The sequence below is a fragment of the Molossus molossus genome, unplaced genomic scaffold (assembly GCF_014108415.1).
Source record: "Molossus molossus isolate mMolMol1 unplaced genomic scaffold, mMolMol1.p scaffold_m16_p_13, whole genome shotgun sequence".
Taxonomy (NCBI): domain Eukaryota; kingdom Metazoa; phylum Chordata; class Mammalia; order Chiroptera; family Molossidae; genus Molossus; species Molossus molossus.
In genome coordinates, this window is record NW_023425348.1 from 91,160,221 (window position 1) to 91,186,044 (window position 25,824).

General features: G+C 53.4%; 2 protein-coding genes across 9 annotated transcripts in view; both read left to right on the top strand.

Moving 5' to 3' along the window:
- Positions 1–6,137, top strand: part of POLA2 (DNA polymerase alpha 2, accessory subunit) — a 29,597-nt gene extending 23,460 nt beyond the window's left edge. For 3 of the 8 annotated variants that reach the window (XM_036258530.1, XM_036258528.1, XM_036258534.1), the window contains 6 exons: positions 120–193; positions 3,197–3,305; positions 3,846–3,952; positions 4,906–4,965; positions 5,201–5,327; positions 5,973–6,137. In XM_036258530.1, the coding sequence (XP_036114423.1) occupies positions 120–193; positions 3,197–3,305; positions 3,846–3,952; positions 4,906–4,965; positions 5,201–5,327; positions 5,973–6,122 (627 nt within the window). In that variant the 3' untranslated portion in view covers positions 6,123–6,137. Of the gene's footprint in view, positions 1–119; positions 194–2,935; positions 3,391–3,845; positions 3,953–4,905; positions 4,966–5,200; positions 5,328–5,972 lie in introns of those variants that run through there. The other 5 variants (XM_036258529.1, XM_036258531.1, XM_036258532.1 and 2 more) reach the window with 5 other exon arrangements.
- A 13,348-nt stretch (positions 6,138–19,485) lies between these two features.
- Positions 19,486–25,505, top strand: CDC42EP2 (CDC42 effector protein 2). Its single transcript, XM_036259160.1, has 2 exons — positions 19,486–19,584; positions 24,104–25,505. The coding sequence occupies exon 2, from the start codon at positions 24,462–24,464 to the stop codon at positions 25,104–25,106; it is 645 nt and encodes a 214-aa protein (XP_036115053.1). The 5' UTR covers positions 19,486–19,584; positions 24,104–24,461; the 3' UTR covers positions 25,107–25,505.
- Positions 25,506–25,824: the final 319 nt, after the last annotated feature.

Sequence of the window (25,824 nt, forward strand, 5' to 3'; positions counted from 1 at the left end):
AGATCTGTCCTTTGCTTCCCCTTCAGCTCTAAGCTCAGCAGCTGGTACACGGGGTCATCTAATGTTAAAGAAGCGAATCAACGCCAAAGGCCCACCCTCTAAGTCTCCTTCTCTTGCAGAACTGTCTGTTGACGAGTCCATTTGAAGATGTTTTCAAGCAGTGTCTACGAACAATTATTGAAGGGACGCGAAGGTCAGAATTAAAAAATGCTGCCCTAAGCTGCCTAGGTTTCTCCTGGGCTTCCTTCCCATTGAAAACCTGAAACTGTTCAAAAGGAAGGGTAGTTTATTTTGAACTAGAGATGAGATAGAACTCTTGAACTTCAAGTGCACAGGCGCTGAGTTAAGAGGCATCTTTGTAAAACACAAAGATCAACACACTTGACTTTTGCTCTTCCCTTGCTGTCTCTGTACTTCCTTCCTTTTCTTGCTCCTGCTCACATACACTCAGATTCCACGGGAATCTTCTGGGGTGATCCTGAGAAGCGCTTGATGACTTACACAACAAAATCCCGAGAGGCCCTAGGCATCTTGTTGTGAGAGTGATCGTTCTGGGTGAGCCCAAGTCCTTCCCCTGAGTCACTGCTTCCCCACATTCAGCAGGGCATCGCCAATGGCCAGAGCAGGCTGTGGTAGAAACCCCGGGAGGGTGGGGATCTTGGATCCCTGCCACAGACCCAGGGGAAGGAGCTGTGAAAGTCCTTCGGGTGGCGAAAGAGATGAGCAGTTCTGATCTGAGAAAAGGGGTGCTGCTGCAGGAACCGTGAGTCCTGCCCCCTTCCTCCAGTGCCGGCTTTGACAGAGATCGGTGTAGCTGACGGGCCTTCTCTGGAGATTTGCTTGCCTGTAGCTGAGCTCAGGAAAAAACAAACATTCCCGAAGCTAAATCTTTAAAAACAAGTCTGTAACAAAGGTGGTTTTTAAAACAAGATGTATAATCTTCCACCCCTTGGCCGTGAGAACTGATCCCAGAGTCGATTAGTCGGAATACTACCTTCCTGTACTGGCAGCGCGGCCAGCGTGGTAGGCCTCGCGGACTGGGGGAAACAGCCCCTAAGTAACCCCAGAGTTGGGGGACTTGAATCATGTAGTGACAGGCTGCAGCTGGAAATGCCCTTCCTCCCACCAGTGAATGTCACAGTGCCTTCCCTCTCGCCTCCCAGGTTTGTTGTGACCCTGAGAGTTCATCGGACCTGGAGAGCTGAGGAGACAAACCCCAGAGAAACAGGAGCAGGGCTAGTGTCCCTGTGTGTTGGCCATGAGGTCTTGGGGACAGGCCGGGCCTGTGTAGCTGGGCGCTTTCAGTGTGAAATTGGGTTCTGTCTGGGTTCCTCACCCCATGTGGCATTGACAGCAGTGGTACAAACAAAGAACAGACCAGGCTTTGTTACCCTGGGGCAGCACCCAGCACCACCAGGCACTTTCATCTGTGGCCAGGGTGTGCCCTCGGGGCTGCCCCACCTTTCCCCAGACAGTGTATAAGGGTCCTCGTTTGGGGAATTTCTTTTTATTCCCAAGAGGTCAGAAGTGCAGAGCATTAAGCTGATGTATCAATACAAACCAGAGCCAGTGAGGAAGCACCCCTCCCTCACAGGAGCCTCCCACCGTGATGTATGAGGTTGTGCAATACTCAGCATAGTTGGAATTTTCTTTTGGATCCCTCCCCCAACAGCCAGTCTATAACCATGAGCAAGGGAGCTGTTTCCTCCTTAACTATTGCTCTTCCAGCGCCTACACTGAAACAGAGCAGTTCCGTCTCTGAAAGTGGCCAGCTGTACCTTCGTGTCCATCAGACTGAGCCCTTGGGATCTGGAGTGAAGCCTGGCTGTTCAAGTTACCCCCAGCCTCTTTGCCAGACTCCGGTAGACTTGATAATTATAGTGGACTTTTCCATGTCAAGAGGACTGTGACTAATATGCAAAGTTTCTTTGGTCTCAAGATTCTGGTTTTCTGTTGCAGAAGTCTCAGTTCACATGAGCAGGCATGACAGACAAGTGACAACAATCACCAACACCTTTATCCCATACGAGGCAGCTTTGGATGTTAGCTACATTCGGGAAGGCCTTACATTTTAAACAAAAGAGGGAGCTGGGAATGAGTTAACAGTGGGTTTTAAATAAGCCCCCAGAGTCACACTTTACGCCTATTTGGTTCATAATAGGCCAAGCAGAGCTTAGGGGACCAAGAAAATGGGGCTTTCTTCCTTTTGTGTGACTGGGGAGGATAGTAGTTGACCCCCAGAGTTAAAGGTTTTTACATCATCCAGCTGGTGTGACTCATTGGACTGACATCATACCATGGACTGAGAGGTCCTGGTTCGATTTCCAGTCAGGACACATGCCCAGGTTGTGGGCTTGAGCCCCAGTGGGAGGCGTGTAGGAGATAGCCGATCGATGTTTCTCACATCAAAGTTTCTATCTCTCCTTTCTCTCTAAACAATAAAAAACTTTTTTTTTTTTTTTAAAGTTTTTACATCACTTGTACGTTATAACCCTAGAAATTCTCCTCTTGCCTCCATCAAAGGGAACGTCTGTCAGCTATGCTTTTACTGTTGCTGTTCAACATGTCTTTCATTTTTACAAGACTATCTGCTAAGAAATGAGAGCCGAGGGCATCGCTTCCCTGTGTGAGGGAGGGGCTGGCTCTGGGAGAAGCCAGTCGGGTGTCCCCATTGCTCTGACAACGTCTCTGTCCTAGATGTCGAATTTGTGATCCAGTGTTTGGTCAGTAGGAGGTTGTGGTCTCCAGGTCTGATTAGATGCCAGGTCCCTCCTGAGGCCAGAACCCTGTCCAGAGACCATAATACCTTTAAGCCACATCTGGTCGCATAGTATGAGGAGCCAGGACTTTGGTTTCTGCTCTGATTCTTTGGTCAAATCCTGTCTTTCTAGATTTTCTAGATCCTAATTTCTTCTCCCCATTTTCTACCAAACAGTAGCCCTATCTTCTCATCATGCAGAACCAAGAGCACATCCTGGGTGACCTGCTCCAGGTCAAGGTGGATGTGTGTAAATGAGCACAAACTGTCTTTCTCAGTGTCCGTGGGAAGTGGCACCTCTTCACAGGAGCATCCAGTTCTGAAACTCTTCCCTGGAAGTAGGGTCTTGAACAAGCGCTGCGTTATACCATCGTCCAGCTGTTTTCACTCACCTGCGCTCGTTTTTCTCCCTCTTCTGATGATTTTTTGACCAAGTAGCTCTGGCTCCCACCTCGTCTTTGTTCCATCATTGAGAGATGTGCACCACGAGCCCGTGTACCCACAGCCGCCTTTCAGCTACTCCGATCTGCCTCACGAAGACAAAAAGGTACCAGCGTCCCCTCCTCAACCAGCAGGCAGCCGGAATCGAATGTGCAAGTGACCCAGCTCTGTCCCTGAAGTGGAGGGTGAAGGTGACTTTTCAAGGCCTGCACAGGGCCTGAATCTTAAGCTACATTTTTGATATTGTTGATCCTCACCTGAGGATATTTTTCCATTTATTTCTAGATAGAGTGGAAGGGAAAGAAGGAGAGAGAGAGAGAAACATCAATGTGAGAGAGACATCAGCTAGTTGCCTCCCGCATGACCCCCACCAGTTCAGGTATCAAACCTGAAACCAAGGTACTTGCCCTTGACCAGGAATTGAACCTGGGACCCTTTGGTTCACAGGCCAATACTTCAACTGCTGAGCCAAACCGGCCAGGGCTTAAGCTACTATTTTTAACAGGCAGATGTGCCTGTATTTTACTGTACGTTGGTTTGGTCTCACTTTCAGTGGGCTCCCCAGCCCTTGGAGACGCCCAGCTTTCATGAGGAAGAAGTTTCTAACTTGGTTGTAAATGTGTGTCTCAACCCCTTCTCATTTTAGCGCGTGCAGCTCGTGTCTGAGCCCTGCAGTCTCTCTTTAAATGGCGTGGTCTTTGGCTTGACTTCCACGGACCTACTGTTCCATATTGGGGCCGAGGAGATCAGCAGGTGAGGCGCGTAGCCCAGCCCTGAAGGCAGGACGGAATGGCTGGCCTTCTGCCACACCCTTTGGCCAAGTGAGGGGCGCAGTTAGAGCCTTTGTCTCTACAGTATTTGACCCCAAAGAACCATGTCTGCCTGTCTGCATTTAGTTTATAGTCATAAAAGTTCATCTGCTGCCCAGCCAGTGTGGCTCAGTGGTTGAGCGTCAACCCATGCACCAAGAGGTCACCAGTTCGATTCCCGGTCGGGGCACATGCCCAGGTTGTGGGCCCCATCCCCGGGGTGGGGGGCGGGGGAGGGCATGCAGGAGGCAGCCAATTGATCATCTTTGTCATCGATGTTCCTATCTCTCTCTCCCTCTCCCTTCCTCTCTCAAATCAATAAAGAAAAAAGTTTGTTTGTTTTTTAAGTTCATCTGCTTTGCCCTGGTCTGTGTGGCTCAGCAGTTCATGCCCGGCCCTGGCCGGGGTTGTGTGGGAGGCAACCAGTCGATGTGTCTCTCTCACATAGGTGTCTCTACCCCCCCACACTCTATCCGAAGATGAATAGAAGAATATCCTCAGATGAGGATTTTAAAAAAAAAGTTTATCTGCTTGTCTTCCCTCCCTTAACAAGGGTGGGTGTCCTTGCTGGTGAAGGATGACCTGTGAACTTTGACGGCGGTTCTCCCCACCAGAGCAGTGTGTAGCTCTGCAGAGAATCAGGTGTAGACAAGTCTGCGGTGTAGGTTCGGCTGTCATGTGAACATGGGTGTGTGCTTGTTGGCTGAGGTTTGAGGTGCAAGGGTCACCCCGCTGCACACTCCCTCAATGGTGCAGACTCCAAGAGGGACCCTCTTGTCACTGTGCCTTGGCTATGTAGCCTCTCTCTGGTTTATCAAATCCTTGAGTCCTCCCCGATGAGAAACAGACTGAAAAACAAGGCTTTGCATTTGGTCTCTTGCTTTCTGCTCTCCCCAGTTCGTCTGGCTCGTCGGACAGATTCAGCCGAATACTCAAGCACATCCTGACGCAGCGGAGGTGAGCTCGCCTCCTGGAATGCTGCCTGGCCGTGGGGAGAGTGCTTTGGGCTCCCGGAGCTCTGGCAGATTTGATCGTGAGCGTTTCACCAGGCCACCACCAGGGAACCCCACCCTGTGATGAGGAGCCTGTGTTCTGTCCCCCAAACACCGAGGAAAAGAGAAGAGTCTATGACAGCATGGGAGCCAGGGGACCTGAATCAGCTGCTGCTGACTGTTTCTCTCCATCTCTGTAGCTTCTACCCGCTGTACCCTCCCCAGGAAGACATGGCCATTGACTATGAGAATTTCTATGCCCATGCACAGCTGCCTGTCACCCCTGATGTCCTCATAATCCCATCAGAGCTCAGATACTTTGTCAAGGTAAGTCTGAACTCTGCTTTTTCTCACAGGCCAGAGAGTCTTAGACTTTCCCTCGTAGACCACCGGCCCCTACTCTTCAAGGGTCGGCTGACGGGGACGGTGGCCTCGTCTCTTTGGATGGTAGGAGTAGAAAACAAATCTATTAGTAAAACGCTTAAGTAAATGATGTCTCTTGCCCCCCTCTCCTCCCAGAGCCTGGTGCTCAGGCAGGGCCCTGCCCCTGAATTCTGATCTGGCCTCACCCTGAGAACTTGGAGGATGCGATAGGGTCTCATCTCTGCCTCTGAGTCCCTGCCCACCTGGGGATTGGGTCCCTCTACCCAGCCAATCCCCCTCTTGCCAGCCAGAGCCAGTTCAGCCTCAAGAGGTAAACTTGGTCACCTTGGAAAACAATAACCAGGTCAGGTGTGTCTCCAAGATTGGGAGCTGATTGTCACCCTGCCCAGTCACCTTCATTCTGTTTATGGGACTCCAAAGGAACTCAGTTTTCCAATAATATGTTCACATATTTGACTGAAGAGGTGTTTGGTTGCCTTCCTCCCATTTTATAAAACCCTTTTTGGCGTCTGCTAGATTCCAACTTTGTCACATCAGTCCAGCTGGTTTGGGCCTGTCCGGACCCAGTCTTCTCCCTTCCTTTCCCAGGACATCCTCGGCTGTGTCTGTGTGAACCCCGGGCGCCTCACCAAAGGGCAGGTGGGGGGCACCTATGGCCGACTCTACATCAGGAGGCAGACCACAGGCGGGGAGGAGAGGCAGAGTCCATGTGTCGCCGCCCAGGTGGTCAGGATCTGAGGCCTTGGGTACTTGTCCCCCACTGTGCAGGCCCTTGTAGCCTTAGTCGCCAAGAGCCCAGGAGTAGCCCTCTGACAAGATCCCACCTGTTGGAAGGTGAAGGAAGGAGGCAGCGAGCTGGGGGCGGCTGCAGGGAGGGGCCCAGCAGGGAGGTGTGTGCAGCTGTCCCCGGCTTGGCTCGGAGGGAGCTTCTCTGGGAGAACGTTTTTGTTTCTGACACGCGAAGTCCAGAGTGAACTGGCTGTGGATGCAGCATGCTCAGAAGCAAGGCGGCTTTGTGATTTTCTACGTGAATCAGACACAGAAACAACTTTTGGAGAAATAAAATTTTGGAGAAGTAAATCCTGAGTGTAACTTCTGAGTCTAATCTTTCTTCCACATAAAGAATGTTGCCTCCTTGACCTATGTCCAGAGAAGGCAGAGCGCCTGTCACGCTGGCTTCCCGGCCGCAGCCCGGATCCTCCGGAGCTGGGCCCAGGCCACGGAGCTGGGCTGCAGAGCGAGCAGCTGGCTGCATGCCTGGCCCTCCCGGCGCAGCCCTCGCATGCATGCTGTGGGCCCAGCCTGACCTCTCCATCTGGAGGGGCGGCCTCGCAGAGCTGTGCCGATGCTGGATCCCCGGCGCCGGCCCTGCCAAGCCGCACAGCAGCCCGAACACTTGGGCAGGGCCAGGCCTCCGGGGTCCCTGACACGTCCTCGTGCCCGTGGTCTTGGCATCGGGAAAGGTTGCCTCTGGCTAAAGGTGGAGTGGGTTTCTGCCCTAAACTGGCAGGCTACCCTGCCTCACGTGCCAAAGCCAAGACAGGAAACCCCCAGCTGCTGGGCTGAGAGCAGTAGGTGCTGATGCCTGTGCCTGAGTCAGAGATAAATAAGTAACCCAGCAGTGCCCAGCCTTTGCCTCCCACTGACAGCACCGGCAGGACTTGGTGAAACCGGTCTGCTTTTCAAAACAAGAAGCTGCTGCTGTGCTCCATTCACTTTCCAAGCACCTCCCCCGAAGACAAGCCCCAGCTGATTTCCCCCTCCCAGAATCCCCCGCACTGAAGCACCCGGCTGTGGTCCAAAGGGCAACGTGACTTATCAGCCTCCAGATGTGTTTTGGAGCCCGGGCCCCTCTTCCACAACCTGATACAGTTGCCCCAGTTCAAGAATGTCATATTTCCACCAAGCCCAATGTCGGCTCAAAACCTACCCCTCCTTGGGAAACCCCTGCCTGGGAAGATTAACCAACAGGCCCTCAGCCACGATAAACAAGCCCTATCACGTGAACCCATGTGTGGCTCGGAGAGCCGCAGCTCTTGGCAATTATTTTCATGTTGCTTCTGAAGAAGTCTTGGGAGTGGTAACATCCTGGTCCCCACTTGGCAAGGTCCAGAGAGGCCCCTCTCCTTGACAGACGGGAGGACCCAGAGGCCTGGTGGGATGGGGGGAGGCAGCGGAGGGGAAGGAAAGAGCTGCATCCTCAGGGGAGGCCTGTGCAGGGCCAGCGGGCAGTGGTGTGCAGCCTCCCGGGGAAGAAAACTGGAGCCCGCCTGGAATGAATGGGATCAAGATCCGTTGCCTGGATACGAGTCGTGTGACTTGGAAATGATCCGGGAAGGTCAGAATAGGCATTTAAAACTCAAACAGGAAGCAGGGTGTGAAGTCAGAACAGACGGGTCCAGTGGTGGTGCACCTCTCTGCCACCAGCCGGTCCCCTTGTCAGGAAGTTGGTGCCCAGCGGCTGCTAGCTGACTGCTGCTAGCTGACTGCTCCTAGGCCCCTCTTCAGCTGTGTCACTGGCTTCCTGTCGTGGCATCCCTCTTGCTCATGGGGGCTCTTGCTCCCACCTGTGCTGGGGCACAGGACTTCTGACTGATGTTGGGAGGTTGAAGGGAGGGAGTGAGCGAGGAGCCTTGGCTGGGCTTAGACTCCTGGGACCTGCCTGCCTTAGGTTCTCGTAGAATCTCCCTGGTCCTGGTTGTGCCTTGTGTCCTTGAGACAGGATCCCGAAGGTGAAGCTCTTACCAAGTTTCACCTTCCATCCCTCTAAGCTCCAGCCCTGCCCTTTGCTCTTCCTCATTCTGGTGGAGGAGGCTGAGGCTGCCCTCCTTCACCCTGCAAGGCTGCCTTTTAAGATTCAGCCTCTGCGTCAGCCCGCGGACCAATGAGTCCTGGGTTCAATTTTGGTCAAGGGCACGTACCTTGGTTGCAGTTCATCCCCAGTCCTGGTTGGAGAGGCCCGTCTCATGTCGATGTTTCTATCTCTTTCTCCCTCTCCCTTCCTCTATCTCTAAAATCAATAAAGAAAAAGAAAAACGTAGATGCAGGCTCTGTGTCTAGAAAGGGCAGGGGAGAGTTGCCGAGGGAAACAACAGCTGCATAGAAACCTGTGTAGATGCCAAGAACAAAGCTGGGGAATGGTGTGGGGGGGTCACCAGGGCTGAGGGCAGGGGCAGGGCCGTGACTGCTCCCCCGGCCCTCCCTTCTGCTCTGCCTTCAGCAGCCTCTTCGGGCTTGGAGTTTCCTTTCCCTGACCTCAGTCACCCAGCCCAGCCCAGCCCTGTCACTTCCCCTCGTGCTGGGAGTAGCCCTTTGGGCTGGTTTTCCACTTCTCCACTCAGTGCACAGTTCCTCTCCCCTGCCAGGGGCTCCCGGCTGACCACCTGCCAGCCAGTTCCGGATGGACACGCGAGGGCTCTCCCTCCAGTCAGCTCTGACTAGACATGAAAGCCCTTGACAGACTAGAGTGCCTAGATTTTTTTAACATTTAAAAAATTATTATTGAGATATAAAAAGAACATAAACGTCACCATTTTAATGTGCACAGTTCAGAGGTTTTGGTATATTCACAATATAGTGCAAACATCACAACTAGATATTTAGTTCCAGAATATTTGTATCACCCCTGAAAGAAACCCCATGGCCATCAGTGGTCACTCACCGCCACCCACACCCCCCCATTTCTTGGCAACCACGAATCCACTTTCTGTCTCTATGGATTTGCCTATTCTGGGCATATATACAAGGAATCACACTATACGTAGTCTTCTGTCCCTAAGTGGCCAGACCTATCTCTGCTCCCTCTGGGACTGTCCTGGAAATAACAAGGCCCCAGGGGCCTAGGGGCTAGTCTGCCCTTGGACCCAACTGGGCCTATAGCCAGCTCCAGATTCTCCTACCCAGACGCACCCTTCTCCTTGGGCTCCAAGCTCCTTCCTGCCCAAGCCTGCCTGACAGCTGAGAACCCTGCAGCTGCCCGGCCCAGGGGCCTCTCAGAGGTCTCAGGGACAGCTGCTGCCCTGTGACCCTGCTGACCTCTGAGCCTTGCACACAGCTCCCTGAGAGGCCAGGCGTCGGCCCACCGGCCTGCAGGGCCCAGTTGAGCCTGTCTTCTCTGCCTGCTCCCATTGCTCCCAGGTCTTCCAGGACCCAGTCAGTAGTAGGCCCCACCCTAGAGGAGTGGGAGAGGGGAGAAGCAGGGTGGCCAAGGTGGCCGTGCCCCACAGTCCTGTAGAGGTAGTGGCAGTCCCACGACAAAGCAGGCAGCAGCAGGAGCACTGGGCCAGGGACGAGAAGGCAGGGATGTTCCTGATCCCAGCAGCCTTCTCCAGAGGCCCCTCTCCCTGTGAAGATGCAAGTCCCCTCCAAATGTTCTGCCCCTCGCCCTGGCCGGTGTGGCTCAGCAGTTAGAGTGTTGACCTGCAGTCTGGAGAGACCCAGGTTCGGTTCCCACTAAGGGCATGTACCTTGGTTACAGTTTGTCCCCGGCCCTGGTTGGGTCGCGTGGGTGGCGACCACTTGTCCCTTTCACGTCAACGTTTCTCTCTCTCTCCCTCCTACTCTATCTGAACAAAATATCGAAAAATGTCCTCAGGTGAGGATAAAAACAAACAAATGTTCTGCCCCTTAGCATACTTCTAGTAACAACCCTTACCTCTGGGGATGTGTGTAAAAGAGCTTGGGGCCAGGAGCTTGGAGAATTCTTGGCCCTGGCCGGTTTGGTTCAGCGGTTAGAGCGTCGGCCTGCGGTCCGGAGGAGAATTCTTTGTCATGTCCACTGTCATGTCCTGTTTGAAACTTTTTTCTTTTTTATCCTCACCTGAGGATATTTTTCCATTTATTTTCAGATAGAATGGGAGGGAGGGGACAGAGAGAGAGAGAAACATGGATGTAAGAGAGACACGTCAACTGACTGCCTCCCGCACAACCTGACCAGGGTGGGGAACTAACTGCAACCAAGGTCCGTGTCCTTGACTGGAATCAAACCCGCAACTCATTGGTCCGCGGGCTGACATTCCAACCACTGAGCTAACCCGGCCAGTGCCTGTTTGAAATTTTTGCTATGAACACAGATGACTTGAAAAGAAAGAAAAGTATATATGTATATAAACAACTCCCCCACCCGGGGCTCCTCAGCTCTCCACATCCTGTCACATTTGTAATCGCTCCCTGGGAGTCCCTCTCACAAGAGCTGCTGTTTGTGCCCCACGACGAGGTCACCAGGCTCTTCTGCTTCCTGAACGCTTGTCTCCCAGAAACGCCTTCCTGCGGTCCCCAGCATCCTGCCATTCATGCACTCATTCCCCCGTTCACGCATCGGGTACCTGCTGCATGGCACGCGCTCTGGGGAAACAATGCTGGTTAAGGTCCCGTGGTGGGTGGACATGTATCAAATGACAATGACATAGAGAAGACAGTGGTCCAGAGTGTCGGCAGGGAGACTTGACACCGACTGGGGGTCTGGAATGCTTCCTTGAGTGGGAGACAGCCCAGCTGAGAGCTACAAGATGGGCAGGTGGCCAGATGAGGTGAAGGGAAGAGCAGTACAAGGGGGCTGCCCTGGGGGCTGGGCGTGGCTGGCGGCCAGAAGGCCACTGTCTGAGCAGAGGGAGTGGAGAGGTGGCTTGAGGCCGGAGAGGGCAGCAGGAGCCCTGCCCAGGGTTTGCGGCATTGAAGCATGTAAGCAGGGGCCTGTGGCCATCAGTGGGTGTTTCCCATCGATCACGTGTGCTGTGGGGAACAGGCAGGTGGCACATCAGCTTCGTCCCCCGAATCCTCTATCTCCTTTGATGGCCTCACCATCCTCCTTATCCCCCCGACCCACCCTCATCGCCCAAATCATCATCTTGCACTGGGCCTGACCTTCATGGTTCTGGTATGTCACCAAATCCTAATATTTTGACCTCATTATCTCCAACTCTGGCTTATTTTTAAATCCTTACCCGAGGACATTTTTTCATTTTGTGTTCAGACAGAGCAGGAGGGAGAGAGAGAGAGGAAGAGAGAGAGAGAGAAACATTGACGTGAAAGGGACACATCGAGTGGCTGCCACCCACACGACCCAACCAGGGCCGGGGACAAACTGCAATCGAGGTACATGCCCTTAGCGGAAACCGAACCCGGGTCTCTCTGGATCGCAGGCTGACTCTCTAACAGCTGAGTCAAACTGGCCAGGGCCCAACTCTGGCTTTTACACCACAGTTCAGAGGCAAGTTCTGTCTATCCTGAACCAACTGTCCCCAAAATGTCCCCTGCCTCCAACCAGGCCTCCCTCCAGGTTGCCCTCTCTAAATGGAGAGGTGCAATTTTGAAGTGCAATTTTGCAGCCAACTCAAGGAAAGGAAATTCAAGTGGCCCTGAAGCCTCTGAAAAAATGGTCAAACTCACTTATCATGAGTGGAGCACAAACCAAAACTATAGTGAGGTTCATTTGGCTCTGTTTAGTGTTTACCTTTCAGACTGACAAATGTCAGAATGGCTAAGAACCAAGTGCTGGTGAGGCTGAGGAGAAACAGGCCCCGCGGTTCATGCAGGAGACCTGGTACTTGGCACATCCCCTGAGAAGGACAAGCAGACAGAGCTGACCAAATGACAACTGCATGTGCCCTTTGACTCCCAAGCCCCTAGGAATTTATTTCACAGCTATGTTCACACATGTGTGAAACAGCATTTGTACAAGACAACTCACTGTGGTATAGCTTGTCATATGAAAAGGCTGGGAACAGCCTAAACGCCCATTGGCTGAGAACTACCTTTGTAAATTATGGAGCACTGGAATACTACGCAGCCATCAAAAAGTGAAAGCCAGGCCCAGGCTAGTTTGGCTCAATAGTTGGAGTTTTGGTTCAATTCCTGGTCAAGGGCACCTACCTGGGTTGCAGGTTCAATCCCTGGCCCTGGTTGGAGTGCATCGGGGAGGCAACCAATCGATTTGTCTCTCTCACATCTCTCTCTCTCTCTCTTCCTCCCTCTCTCCCTCCCTCCCTCCTTTCCACTCTCTCTAAAATCAATGGAAAAAATATTCTTGGGTGAGGATTTAAAAAAAATAATCTTCAAACCCGAGACACGCTCCATGTACTGATACAGAATGATTTTAAATATAATGTTAACTGAAAAAAGCAAGGTGTGGAACTTGTAGCAGAGGCTCAATAAAATGTGGTTTCCGTGGCCCCTCTGAGACACCCTTATCCCCACCCCCCAGGCCTGCTGTCCCTCCATCCCCACCAGGGCCTGCAGTACTTTGGGGCTCTCCTTGTCTAAACATTGCCATTGTGTAAAAGAGCTGGGAGGGGCTTTGCTTGCACACACAAAGACTATCTCGAAGTGTTTACAAGACACTGATAACGCTGGTTGTCTATGGGGAAGAGAATGGTGCCTGCTGACAGAGGTAAGAGGAAGACTTTTGCCTCTTGTAACTTCTGAATTTTGAACCACATGAAAGTATTACCACATCAAAAAAGAGAATTTAAATGGGAAAAAATGCAATTTTTACCATGTTGCACCTCTACACAGATCCTTAATTCCCTTCCCTTGGCATTCAGCAGTTTTCATAAGCTATTGCTTGCCTTTAATTATTCTTTAAGGGGAAAGAGTCTCAGTGGCAAGTGACAGAAGCCCAATTCCAACTGGATTAGAAAAATTGTAATTTGTAGGTCCATATAGTGGATTCTGCTTCAGGCATGGCTGGATCTAGGAGCACAAGCGATGTTATTGAGATTCATTCTCTTGGCTCTGCTTTTCTCTATGAAAGCTTTATTCTCAGACATCATCTTTCCTCATGGTGGCAGAGCTGGTCACCGGCAGCCCTAGGTTCGCATCTTTTTTTTTTTTAATCCTCACTCAAGGACATTTTTCCATTTTTTGTTCAGATAGAGTGGGAGGGAGAGAGAGAGAGAAAGAAACAATGATGCGAAAGGGACACATCAAGTGGCTGCCACCCGCACGACCCAACCAGGGCGGAGGACAAACTGCAATCGAGGTACGTTCCCTTAGCGGGAACCTAACCCAGGTCTCTCTGGACCGCAAGCCGACGCTCCAACTGCTGAGCCAAACCAGCCAGGGCTGGGTTTGCATCTTGACATTTGTTATCAAGAGTCCCAGCAAGTCCCTAAGCCGAAACTCATTGGTGTCATATGCCCATCCCTGAACCATCCCTGTAACTCAGATTGGCTAGGCCTGGGTCTCAGGCTCATTTTTAGAGCTTGAGAGTGGATTCAATCACACTGGTGACTCTGGAAAATTGAGGGGCAGTCACCACAATAAGAGGGATGGATGCTGGGCAAGAAAAACAGCACTCACTACCCTCCTGGACGTTCCCCTTTTCCTGGACATCTCGTTTCCTGATCACACCACGCATCTACTTGTACTCCTCTTGGCCTCGGCCTCTGCCCGCTCCCCTTGGAGAATCTTTCTACTCATCCATTACTGCCCTCTACTCAAATATCACCTCCTCCTTGAAGGCTTCCCAACTCTCCCATCTGCTTCCCCACCACTTGCAGAAGGAACCCTTTTCCCTGCTGTTCTTTTTGGTTTTCATTCAATCCACAGTCACTGACAGCCTCGCCCATGCTGGCCTGGGGTAGATGCGATGAGCCAGAGCTGGCCTCTGCCCTAAGGACCTCCAGTATTTTGCAGAATGTGCTGTTTTATTTATTTATTTATTTTTATTTTTCCATTTTTTATTCAGATAGAGTGGGAGGGAGAGAGAGAGAGAAACATCAATGTGAAAGGGACACATCGAGTGGCTGCCATCCGCACGACCCAAGCAGAGCTGGGGACAAACTGCAACCGAGGTACATGCCCTTAGCGGGAACCGAACCCGGGTCTCTCGGGACCACAGACCGACGCTCTAACCGCTGAGCCAAACCGGTCAGGACAGAATGTGCTGTTTTAGAACAACCTATTCCCTGAGAGCCAGGACCCAGCCTTGACCAGCTGTGTCTTCTCTAGTCCAGCACAGCCCTAGGCACAAGGTAGATGCAAATACGAATTTTCACAATGAATACTGACAAGGTTCCTTGAAGGAGTGGGAAGTGCTGAGGAAGACCTCTGCCCCCCTGGCCATGGGACAGTAGTGTGGCTTGGGTGCTCCCAGGGGCCTCTGGGAGGAAGTGTCTGGGCCAGTCCTTGCCAGAACCGGGCTGTCACCACTCTGGAAATTCCCATGGCCTTGGGGCTGAGGCCAAAATCTACCCAAAGGAAAATCCCCCAGCAAGGCCACCTAACTCCCAAGGAGGGGGTCCAAGGCTCCAAGAGGACGTTCATCTCGAATCCCAGCCTCCGATAGATCAGATTCTTTGAGGGGAGGCGAAGAGCAAGGAGGGCAGGGCTGGAGTTGGCAGGAGCCCAGGGGAGGAAGGAAACAAGAAACAATCAAGGAAAAATGTAACCCATGTAACCCAGACCTGGGGTTAGCTCAGGTCACAGAGCCTTGCAGGCTGAGCTCAGGCTGGAAGAGGATTTCTGGGGATTGTGGGGTTGGGGGTGGGGAGGGGGACAGTTGAGACTTCTCTAGAGACCTCATCTCCTCTCACTACCCTCCTAAATACCCCCAAGATTATCACCATCCTTCCCCTGTGACCCTCTGCTCCCAGACCTGCCCCAATTCCTGGCCCCCATCATGCCACCTGCCTCCCAGGGCCCTAGGTTCTGGGGAGGTGGGACCATAGACAGCTGGCTCCCGCCTGGGAGATCCTTCCTGCCAGTACTTCATTATCCCCAGCCAACCTTGGAGGAGGGGCTTTGGACCTTCTTCCTCTGGGCCCACAGGGGGCTGGGCCGCTGATGTGGATGATTTCCAGGAAGAAGAGGCTGGGAGGGGAAGGAAGGGCTGAGTCAGTCCCCGGGTGGTGATTACAGGGCCTGGGACGGGGAGACTCCAGGGTGAGGAGAAGGAAGTTGAATACCCCATTCAGGGCTCTTCTCCACAGCAGACTTCCTTGCGTCTAACTTCTCCCAAATGTCCTGCAGGGTCCTGTCCCCTCAGCCACCAGGTGTTCAGGAACCCTTCCAGCAGGAACAGCCTAGGCCTTGGCTGAGACATCAGACCCTGAGCGTGGGAGTGCAGATGGGTGGGGGGAGTGGGTGGGGCACTTGGCCTGAGTGTCAATTGGGTCAGAAGTGCAGGAACCCAAGCCGTCTGCTGGCTCAAGATCCCAGCCTCCCTGCCTACACTCAGGCCCTTACACACAGCCTGAACGGTTATGTAAATAAAATGTTAGGCCCTGGCCGGGGTGGCTCAGTGCTTGGAGTGTCGACCTGCACACCAAAGAGTCACAGGTTCGATTCTCAGTCAAGGGCATGCACCTGAGTTACCTGGATTGTAGTTTGAATTCCAGCCCCAGTCGAGGGGCATGCAGGAGGCAACCAATTGATGTGTCTCTCTCACACTGATGTTTCTCTCTCTCTCCCCCTCCCTCCATCCCTTCCACTCTCTAAAAATCAGTGGAAGCCCTGACCGGTTTGGCTCAGCAGTTGGAGCATTGGCCCGCGGACCAGAGAGTCCCGAGTTCGGTTCCCACTAAGGGCATGTACCTTGGTTGCAGTTTGTCCCCGGCCCTGGCTGGGGTTGTGTGGGTGGCAACCAGTCGATGTGTCCCTTTCACATTGATGTTTCTCTCTCTCTCTTCCCCCTCTCTCCCCACTACTCTATCTGAAGATAAATGCAAAAATGTCCTTGGGTGAGGATAAAAAATATGTATATATATCCCCAGGTGAGGATTATCCAAAACAAAACAAAAAACAATTTTAGTAAATGAAATTCTGGTTTATAAATACTCCTTAATTGCAGGGCTCCGTTGGCAGCTGGGCGTGTACACAAAGCAGACCCAGGAGGAGCTGGCAGCAGGCTCCCCGGGCTCCCTTGGGCCCAGCCAAGTGATATAACTTCATCTGTGAATGGGAAGAGCAAACAGCCTATCTGAGTGCTTACAAAGCGCAGAACCCACTGCCAGGCACAAATCACGCCTTGGATGTGGGTGTATGGAAGGCCTTTGCTCTGGCTGATGGCGATAGTATATAGAGCAACAAGGGGACCCAGCACTAAATGGAAACTTGTCACATCCAGGTGTGCTTAAAACAGTCCCAGTGGGCTTAAAACAGTTCCCAGAGTGCAGATGGCAGCTCCTCTGGCTGTGGGCCCTGGCTGGGAGCCTGGCCTGGCAGCAGGGCTAGACAGATCGCCAGTCCTGAACAAGGGGAGCAGAAGCTTGGGCCAGGCTGGCGTGGCCAAATAGGCTGCTCTCTACCCATCCCTCACTGCTCCCCAATACTTTTGCAGTGCTTCCCAATCGCACCCCCAGAAACTCTCCAAAGATCTCTGGGGGAAAAGGAGCTCTGGAGTTGGTTTCTGGCTTTCTGTGGCCTTGGGTGAGTGTCTCTGTTACTCCAAGCTTCCATCTCTGCAACTTTCTGTTTTGTCATCAACTCGGAATGGAGCTTCTGCCTCTTCCAGACCCCCTTTCCCCAATGGCGGCCTCTCAGTGGATGAGCCGGAGGGTTGGGGGCTGCACCTCAGCCACATTCCTGCAGGTTCAGGGGCCTTCATCATTAGAGTAATTCCAGGTCAGGTTGCAAGGCCAACCCCTGTCCCCCAAAGCTTCTGTTACATTGTGTCCATGAAACTGAAACTGTCACCAAAGCTATGTGTTTACATCAACAAAACACATGCAAGTCCCTTATCTTGTATGGGGCTCACTTAACTCCCATTTTACAGGTAAGGCAGCTCAGAAAGGGACTGTGGCCGCGTAGTAAGTCAGCAGCAGAGCCAGACAAGCACCTGGGGCCATGGCTCAGAGGCAGGGCTCAGGGCTTGGCAGAGCTGCACCCCACCCCCAGGGCTGTGTTGTGGGAGAGAGAGGAAGGCAGGGGTGACAATGGCTAGGTGAGCATCCTGAGTAGGGAGGAGGGCCCAGAGTCTGCATGTCTTGACATTTTCAGGCCAAGCAGATTACTGTCCATGCCCTGAGCTTTGGTTTCCACCTCTGTAAAAGGGGTTAGTGATGCTGGCTGGCTCTGCCCACCTGGCTGGACTCTCAGGAACAGGAAGCATTTGGGTAGGTGGCTACCTGGTAGAACCTGGATGGCAGGAGGGGAAAGACGTATAACTCTTACTCACCCACATCACAATTTGACCCAGGGCCACCATGTCCCCTCTCTTGACTGCCCAAGCCAGTTTTCCTCTGCGCCACCAGGCCAATCCTGGCAGAATCAACTAATGAATGCTTCCTGGGGAGCTGAGAGGGGAGCCTGGGAAGGCTCAAGGGTAAAACCGGACACTTCCCTTTATTAGTTTTCTTTATTGCCATTGTAACAAATGGCTACAAACTTGGAGGCTTAAAACAACACAAATGTGTTAAGGTGCAGCTCTGTAGGTTAGAAGTCCAACATGGGTGCCACTGGGCTAAGATCAGGGTGTCAGCAGGGCCATCTTCCTCTGGAGGTCTCAGGGGAGAATGTTTCCCTCTTCTCCAGCTTCTAGAGGCTGCCAACATTCCTTTCTTTGTAGCCCCTTCTTCCTCCCTCAAAGGCAACAACAGCATTTCTCTGGCCCATCATCCATTGTCACAGCTTTCTTTTTTTTTTTTTTTTTTGGTACGTGCCCCTAGTGGAACCGAACCCGGGACTCTCTGGTCCTCAGGCCGAGGCTCCAACCACTGAGCCAAACTGTCCAGGGCGACACAGCTCTTTCTTGACTTCTCCTTTTCTGTCTCCCTCCTCCCCCCTTTTTTATTTTTTGGTACGTGCCCCTAGTGGGAACTGAACCTGGGACTCTCTGGTCTGCAGGCCAATGCTCCAACCGCTGAGCCAAACCGTCCAGGGCCCTCTCCCCCTTTTAAGGACCCTTGACATTACACCAAGCTCACCTAAATAATTCAGGACAATCGGTTTATTTTAGTCAGTTGGTTAGCAACTGTAATTTCATTGGCAACCTTAATTATTCTTTGCCATGTAACAGAACATATTCACAGGTCCGGGAGACTAGGATATGGACATCTTGGGAGGGGGGCATTATTCTGCCTACCACTTTTCCCCATCCTTTCCTCCCTCCTGACCTCCCACCTCCTTCTCCAGCATCCTTCTCTACTTCAGGACATTTTGTTTTCCTGATTCTACCTCCCTAACAGTGCCTCCTACATTTACAGTATGGAAACTTTTACCATCCTGGTCACATTGTACTGTCACCATTGTTACCCTCCAGAAGCAGGGTCCCCTCACTCCATTACTCTCTAGTCTTCCTTTGCCCCACTCTTCTCAGCACTTGCCCACCAGAACAGGTATCAAGGTGTACTTGGGGACTTGGGTTCCCTTCACCTCCTTTCACTGGACTGTAGGTCCCCATGGAGAAGGGGCTGAATCCCCAGCGACAAGAACTTAGGGAAGCTCAACAAGTATTTGTGGAATAGCTAAATGGAGCAAGGGCATAGTTTCTTTCAATCTATTTCTAGTAGTCTGGGTAGGGCCTGCCTTTCAATAAATGTTTCTAGTACTGTATGAATGAATGAATGAATGAATGAATGAATGAAGAACCAACGTTGTAACGAGTCTAAGTTACAACCCTCCCTAGAAGCCACCTAGCCTGACGCCAAATATGGGCCCAGTCCACACCACCTGCACACCTTCAATGTAATTTTTTTCTAGGGGGCAGTAAACTCCCGAAAGCTCTAGAAAGTTTGTAATATTTTAACGTAGGCGCCTTCAAGCCCTCATTCATTCCCTTAGTAGTCACTGAATACACTGTACAGGCTCCTCCCTGACCCAGTCCTCCAGGGAAGGAACGGGTCCAAGGACGCTCTGTGAATTCTGAAGAATTAACCCTTTCGGCTGCTGCCCCCTCAGCCTTTCTAAAACCGAAAATTTGGGCTCCGACGGGCACAGCCAGAGTCCACGGAGTCCAGCCTGGGCACCCGATGCCGCCTGGCTAGCAGCCGCCCGAACTTGGACTGGAACCCCAGACCGCTTCTGCTTCTGGTCCCCAACGCTGAGCTCTGGCAGAGCGAGCGGAGGCCGGATCCCGCGGAGTGGGGCGGGGATGTGGGCGGGGTCTGTCTGGGGCAGACCAGGCATTGGTTCCGCGGGCCGGGGGCGGGGTTTAGCGGCTAAGGTCTGCACAGTAAGTTCACAGCCCGAATCGGCTCCCGTTGCGGCGGGATCCAGCTCCGGAGCTTTTGCCACCCGTGGGTCCGCTGCCTGCGCAGTAAAGGTGAGTCCACATGAGATTCTGCCACCTGTCCGCGGTTCCCAGGGGTTCCCCGGGAGGCCCATCCCTGTGGGGCTCCTTCACAGCTCGCACCCGGGTCCCCATCTCACCTCCGCGCAGGTCCTTTCCCCGGAGCCTTGGGCTCCACGGTGTTTCCCGCCCGCGCCTGGGTCTCGGCGGCCACACCCGAGCCCTCCCAGCCTGCGAGGCGCCGCGCATATCGAACCCGAACTCCCGGTGTCGCCCTCCATCCTACGCCAGAGCCCCACCCCACCCCCCGGACCTAGGAGCGCCTTCCTGCCGCCCTGGGTCCCCGCCCGGGCAAGGGGTCGTATTTTTAGCGGATGGTGAGGTGTCCTCCTATCTTTAGCCACGGCCGCGAGCGTCCTGAAACGGATCTGGGCTGGGCTGGGCTGCGGTCCCGTAGAGGGCAGGGAGGGGTCGGCGCGGGAACCTGAGCTGGGGCTGAGGAGTGGGACCCGCGGGATCCAGGGGCGGGGGCCCACACACTGGAGCTCTGGCTCTGCGCCGAACGGACACTCGGACATCGCCCAGGCCGGAAAGCACGGGGGAGGCTCCTCCCAGATCTTGGAGACCTAGGCAGGGTCCCCGATCGCCCCTTTCCCCCAGTGATTGTCTGGTTGTGAGACAGAGCCCCTCCCCGCCTCCCGAAGAGAAGATCCCGTAGACAATCCGCATCTGGGTACCGAATGTGCCGCTCCTTGGGGGCGCCTGCCTGGAGCCGGAGGCGCGCTGGAGACCCCGGCGCGCGCCTGGATTCCTCTGAGACTCGGGGCGATAGAGCGAGCGGGCGAGCGCGCCACCTAGCGTCCTCGGGTTCGAACGCCTCTCCGCCCTGGGACCCCAGGAAACTACCGAGGCCAGCCAGGGGGATTCTGCGCAGGCAGGCTGTGCCGGGCGGGCGAGAGGAGGTGGACGCCCGGGGCCAGGGGCCGTTGGTAATTGGTCTTGTTGGGAGCACTGTGTCCAGACCACCAAAGTGCTTGAATAGAAAATAAAAGGCCAAAAAAAAAAAAGAAAATAAAAGGCCGAGCTGACAGCTACAGAGCACATTGCTGCTCTCAATTGCAGTATAGCAGTAGGGTCTCCAGTGGCCCTCTGGTGATGGCTTTATGGTCGGCCCATTTTATGGATGAGGAAGGTGAGGCCCAGAGAGGAATGGTGTCTTTCCCAAGATCAGAGCGAGTCCCAAGTGGAGATAGATTCAAGGTTGGTCTCCTGATTTTAGGTCAGGCTGCTCTTAGAACACCACTGGTAGGGAGTGGTCTAGTGTTCCTTGTGATATGAGGTCATTTTCTCTGAGGGACGCCCAGAGTGGCCGGGTACCAGTGCCCCCCCCCCCCCTTCTTCAACTATCTGGGTGACCTCAGCAAAGTTATTTAATGTCTCCGAGGTTCAGCTTCTGCCTCTGTAAAAGGCACTAATGATACCCACCCCTGCTGTGCCTGGGAGCATTAACATGGAAGCTGTGCAAGGGCAGCTGGAGCCTGAGGTCTTGTGGTTGCTAAATTCGAATTCCTGGGGCTTGATGGTTGCAATTTCCAGCTCTCCCTGGGTGGTTGACACTGGCCCAACCCTTCCTCGATAGCCTCAGTTCTCCCCACATCTGGAATTGGGTGGTATATCTAGCTCTGAGTGAGACAGCTGTCAGGGACACCCAGTTTGTTGTGGAAACACTCAGGCTGTCTTGGCACCCCTGTGTAATGGCTGGTGGGGTGAGGGGCTTGGCCCAGGCTCTGAGCAATCCCATCAGTCAGCCCCATTCTCCATGAGTAAAAAGGAAGGAAAAACCGCCCCAGGACTTCTTGCCTGCCAAGGGGACAGATAGGATGTGTGTCATCATGTCCCCCCTCCCCCCCAGGCCTGGAATGGTGGGCATCTGTTAGATGAATGAGCAATGGGACTCCAAGACCTTGAGGAACCCACTGCCTCGCCCACCCTCCCCCCAGCTCCTTCCAAGCTTAGCTGGAATTCCACCGCTGGAGAGTCATTCCTTTGTTTCCTGTTAAGCTGCAGGTGCTCTGGGAGGGGCAAGATGTCCGGTCTCTGTGGCTCAGCATGATTGACCAGCTTGTGTCCGGTGCTGGGGTGGGGTTTCCTAAGTGAGAGCCTGGGCTGAGGGGGTGAAGACAGTTGGGATTCTGCCACTTGTGCATCCTCCTTCCTCCAGCCAGCCGCCCATCCTCCCCTCACCCTGCCCAGGATAATGGGGCAGAGCTGGCAGAGGCTGCCCTGCCTCTGCTCAGCCCCTCCCTGGCTGATTTCCCACCTGCTCAGCCTGGGGACAGGGCAGTGCGAGATGGTGGGCTCATGTGTACCCGCAGGGTGACCTTGGACATATTCCTTTCTTTGACTTTTGGTGGTCTGAGTCCACATCTGTCGGGGCCAGTCCTCCCCGTGGGAACTAGAGCGAGTGCTCGCAAGGCTTCCTTTTGCTGTCAGTCCAGTAGGACGCCCCTCCCCTTCGGAGTGTGTTTTTTTCACATTAAAAATAGCTTTATTTTTTCTGATTTCATAAATCATATGTGCACATAAATAATATGCTTATTAAGAACTTGAGTGTATAAGAGTATGAACAGGCAGAGTCACCAGAAGTTTTACCACCTCAAGAAGGCCAACATTTTGACGACCGTCCCTTCATATTTACATACTTCATTTTATAGTAACAGGACCAAGTATTAGATCATTTTTATTGAGGACACCTTTCCTCCCACGTCACTGACCCCCTATCCCATTCCTGCCCCCCATCTCAGCCTCAGTAGCCCATATGACATCCTAGTGCTGGCCCTCCACATTCTTCTCTGTTCTTACATCACATATAATCCCACGCAGACCTGTAAATGTAGGTACACCTACATGCATATGTGGGGAGCGGGAGGGGAGCTGCTCAGGCTTCCAATAAATGGAATCTTCTATACTCCGTTTTTGCATTTTGCTTCTCTTCCTCTGCAATGCCTTGTGGGAATTCCTCCAATGTCTTATAGTTCCAGTTGTTAAAAGAGGATGATAGGAGGGTGGTTGTGATAACCAAATGATATGCAAAGACCTCAGCAAAATGCCAGACACAGAACAGAGCATCCCTCCCAAAAATGTGTCGCTTCTCCATCCATCTTCCCCTTAGGTGCTAGGGCAAGGAGGGGGATAGAAACTACAGTAGACTTAGGCCCTGCCCGTAAGGAACTCCTATCCAGGAGTAGTAGAAAAGAGAAACTCTGAGGTAACCTCACTTCCAGGTGGAATGTGATTGGGTCATATTGGTGGGGGAGAGGTGTCAGTCACATGGCTCTGCCAGCTGAACACATCTCTCTATATTTTTAATCCTCACCTGAGGATATTTTTCATTTACCTTCAGATAGAGTGGGGGGGGGGTGGAGAGACAAACATTGATGTGAGAGAGGTACATCGACTGGTTGCCTCCTGCATGACCCAGACCAGGGCCAGGGACTGAACCACAACCGAGGTACGTGTCCTTGACCGGAATCGAACCCGCCACTCTTTGGTTCGTGAGCCGATACTCTAACCACTAAGCAAAAGTGGCCAGGGTCTACACACCTATTGTGTGTTCAGCCCTGTGCCAGGCCTGGGTGGGTGAGATAAAGGTTTCAGATTTCCGTCCTCTGTCAGGTAGGGAACTGAGACCAATCTATGAGATTCCCAGGCAGTTTGGCACTTGCCATTTCTTGGGGCCCCACTGATGTGCAATAGGGGGTAACTGCCCCGGTGATGGTGGTGAGTGGAGCCAGGGACCCAGGGCAAGAGACCAGAGCCAGGACTTTGTATGGTACTTCAGGCCTGTCACTCAGGTTCTTGCACCGCAGTTTACCCTCTTATAAGAGGGGCTTGGCTTGGTCGGTGTGGCTCAGTGGATTGAGCATTGACCCATGCACCAGGTCACCGGTTCAATTCCTGGTCAGGGCACATGCCCAGGTTTCAGGCTTTATCCCCAGTGGGGATGCAGGAGGCAGCGAGCTGATCACCGATTGGTGTTTCTCACATCGATATTTCTCACATGGATGTTCCTTTTTTAAAAAATATTTTTTCTTTATTGATTTGAGACAGAGAGGAAGGGAGAGGAAGAGAGAGATAGAAGCATCAATGAGATAGAACATTGACTGGCTACCTCCTGCATGCCCCCCACTGGGGATTGGGCCCACAACCTGGGCATGTGCCCTGACCGAGAATCAAACCAGTGACCTCTTAGCACATGGGTCATTGCTCAACCACTGAGCCACACCGGCTGGGCTCACATGGATGTTTGTTTCTCTTTCTCTCTCCTCTCCTCTCTCTCTAAAAAATCAATAAAAACATATTTAAAAGGGGGGGGGGGCTTGGCGCTGGTGATCCAGGCCCTAAAGTGTAGCAAGTCTGTGAGCAAGCACTTGCTTCTTCGAGCAGGGCCCCTGCACTTGGGCCCCCAGGGCCGGCACCGGGGGCCCAGAAGTGAAACGGATACCTCTGACTTGTGTCCTTCTGTCCCTGACTTGTACCCTTGGTGTTTCAGCTCCTCAGCCCCGGACAGGGGGACACTCGCAAGGACAAGACCAGGGAGCATTGCTGCCTACAAGATCGCCACCTTTCTGCTGCCAATTTCAGGAGTTTTCAACCCTTTTGGGAGAAAGTGGTTTTTGTTATCTCAACCTCTGACTTCATCAGTCATTAATCTTTTTTTTTTCTAATTCCTTGGGCCAACTTTGATCACACCCCGTACCCTACTCTTAGCCCTTTGACAAGGTTTTGGTGTCTGAAAACCACCCTCTGGGTGTTTCTGGTTCCGTGGTGACAAAGGCAGCAGGAGGCTGTGGTCTCGGCGAGTGGACCGTCTCTAGCCTCAGCAGCCAGGCCTGGGTGGTGAGGTCACTATGTCCACCAAGGCGCCCATCTATCTGAAGCGTGGCAGCCGCAAGGGCAAGAAGGAGAAGCTTCGGGACCTGCTGTCCTCAGACATGATCAGCCCACCGTTGGGGGACTTCCGCCATACCATTCATATCGGCAGTGGCGGCGGCAGTGACATGTTCGGTGACATCTCCTTCCTGCAGGGCAAGTTCCACCTTCTTCCAGGGACGGCAGTCGAGGGACCTGAGGAGGATGGCACCTTTAACCTCCCCTTTCAGTTCACCCGAACCACCACGCTGTGTGGGCGGGAGCTCCCCGAAGGGCCGTCCCCTCTGCTCAAGAACGCCATCTCCCTCCCAGTCATCGGCGGGCCCCAGGCCCTCACCCTGCCCACAACCCAGGCCCCACCCAAACCCCCTCGCTTGCACCTTGAGACCCCTCAGCCCTCCCCACAGCCTTCCCCGCAGGAGGCAGGGAGTGTGGACATCTGGAGAATTCCAGAGGCTGGCTCAGCCCAAAATGGGCTGACCCCTGAGTCAGGGGCTGAGGAGCCCTTCCTGTCCCACGCCAGCTCCCTGCTCTCCCTGCACGTGGACCTGGGGCCTTCCATCCTGGACGACGTGCTCCAGATCATGGACCAGGACCTGGGCCACATGCAGATCCCCACATAGGACCCAAGGCGAGCCAGGCTGGATGCCCAGGCTGGAGTGAATGTGGGGAAGCAGGGGTGGACATGGCCCTGGCCTAGAAGACCGGATCCCAAGTCCTGCTTGTGTGGTCTCTGGCCAGAGATTCTTCACTTTGAGCCTTTGTTTTCCTCCCTCCCACCCTCTCCCAGTGGACAAGGGCCCTGAGTATGTTGGGCCACCTGGGCCCCACTGCAACTGCCCCTCCTTCCCTCAGACCCTTCGGGTGAAGGCTCCGCTGAAATGGACTCCCTTTCCACCTTCCTTCTGCCTCAGCCCCCTCGGATGCCCTGACTGGGGGGCAGGGAAGAGGCAGAGCAGAGCCAGCCAGACCTTTGGTGTCATGTCCTGGACTGGGAGCATGGCATCAGTGACTGGATGTCCCTCTACCCCACCCCCTTTCACATGACCAGGGGTTCTGGTCGCAATAAAACTTGCTGCTGCTCGTAGTTGTGCTCCCCGTACCCTTGTCACTGAAGACAGGCCAGTCTCTGCAACTTGGGCTGACCCTGCGGGAGACTGCAGCTCCTGGCTTTGTGCAGGGCAGGTCCTGCCCTTTGGAAGATTTTACCTGATTCTGAGGACATGGGGCTGGGAGGGATCGGACAGTGCTGGTCAGCAGACTCATCTCATCAGCGCTGTTTATTGAGTACCTACAGTGTACTTGGCATGCAATAAGTGCTGGGGACACAAGACAGACATG

What these genes read in the sequence shown, in the direction of transcription:
- CDC42EP2 (XM_036259160.1), top strand. Translation starts at nt 24,462, where the DNA reads ATGTCCACCAAGGCGCCCATCTATCTGAAGCGTGGCAGCCGCAAGGGC.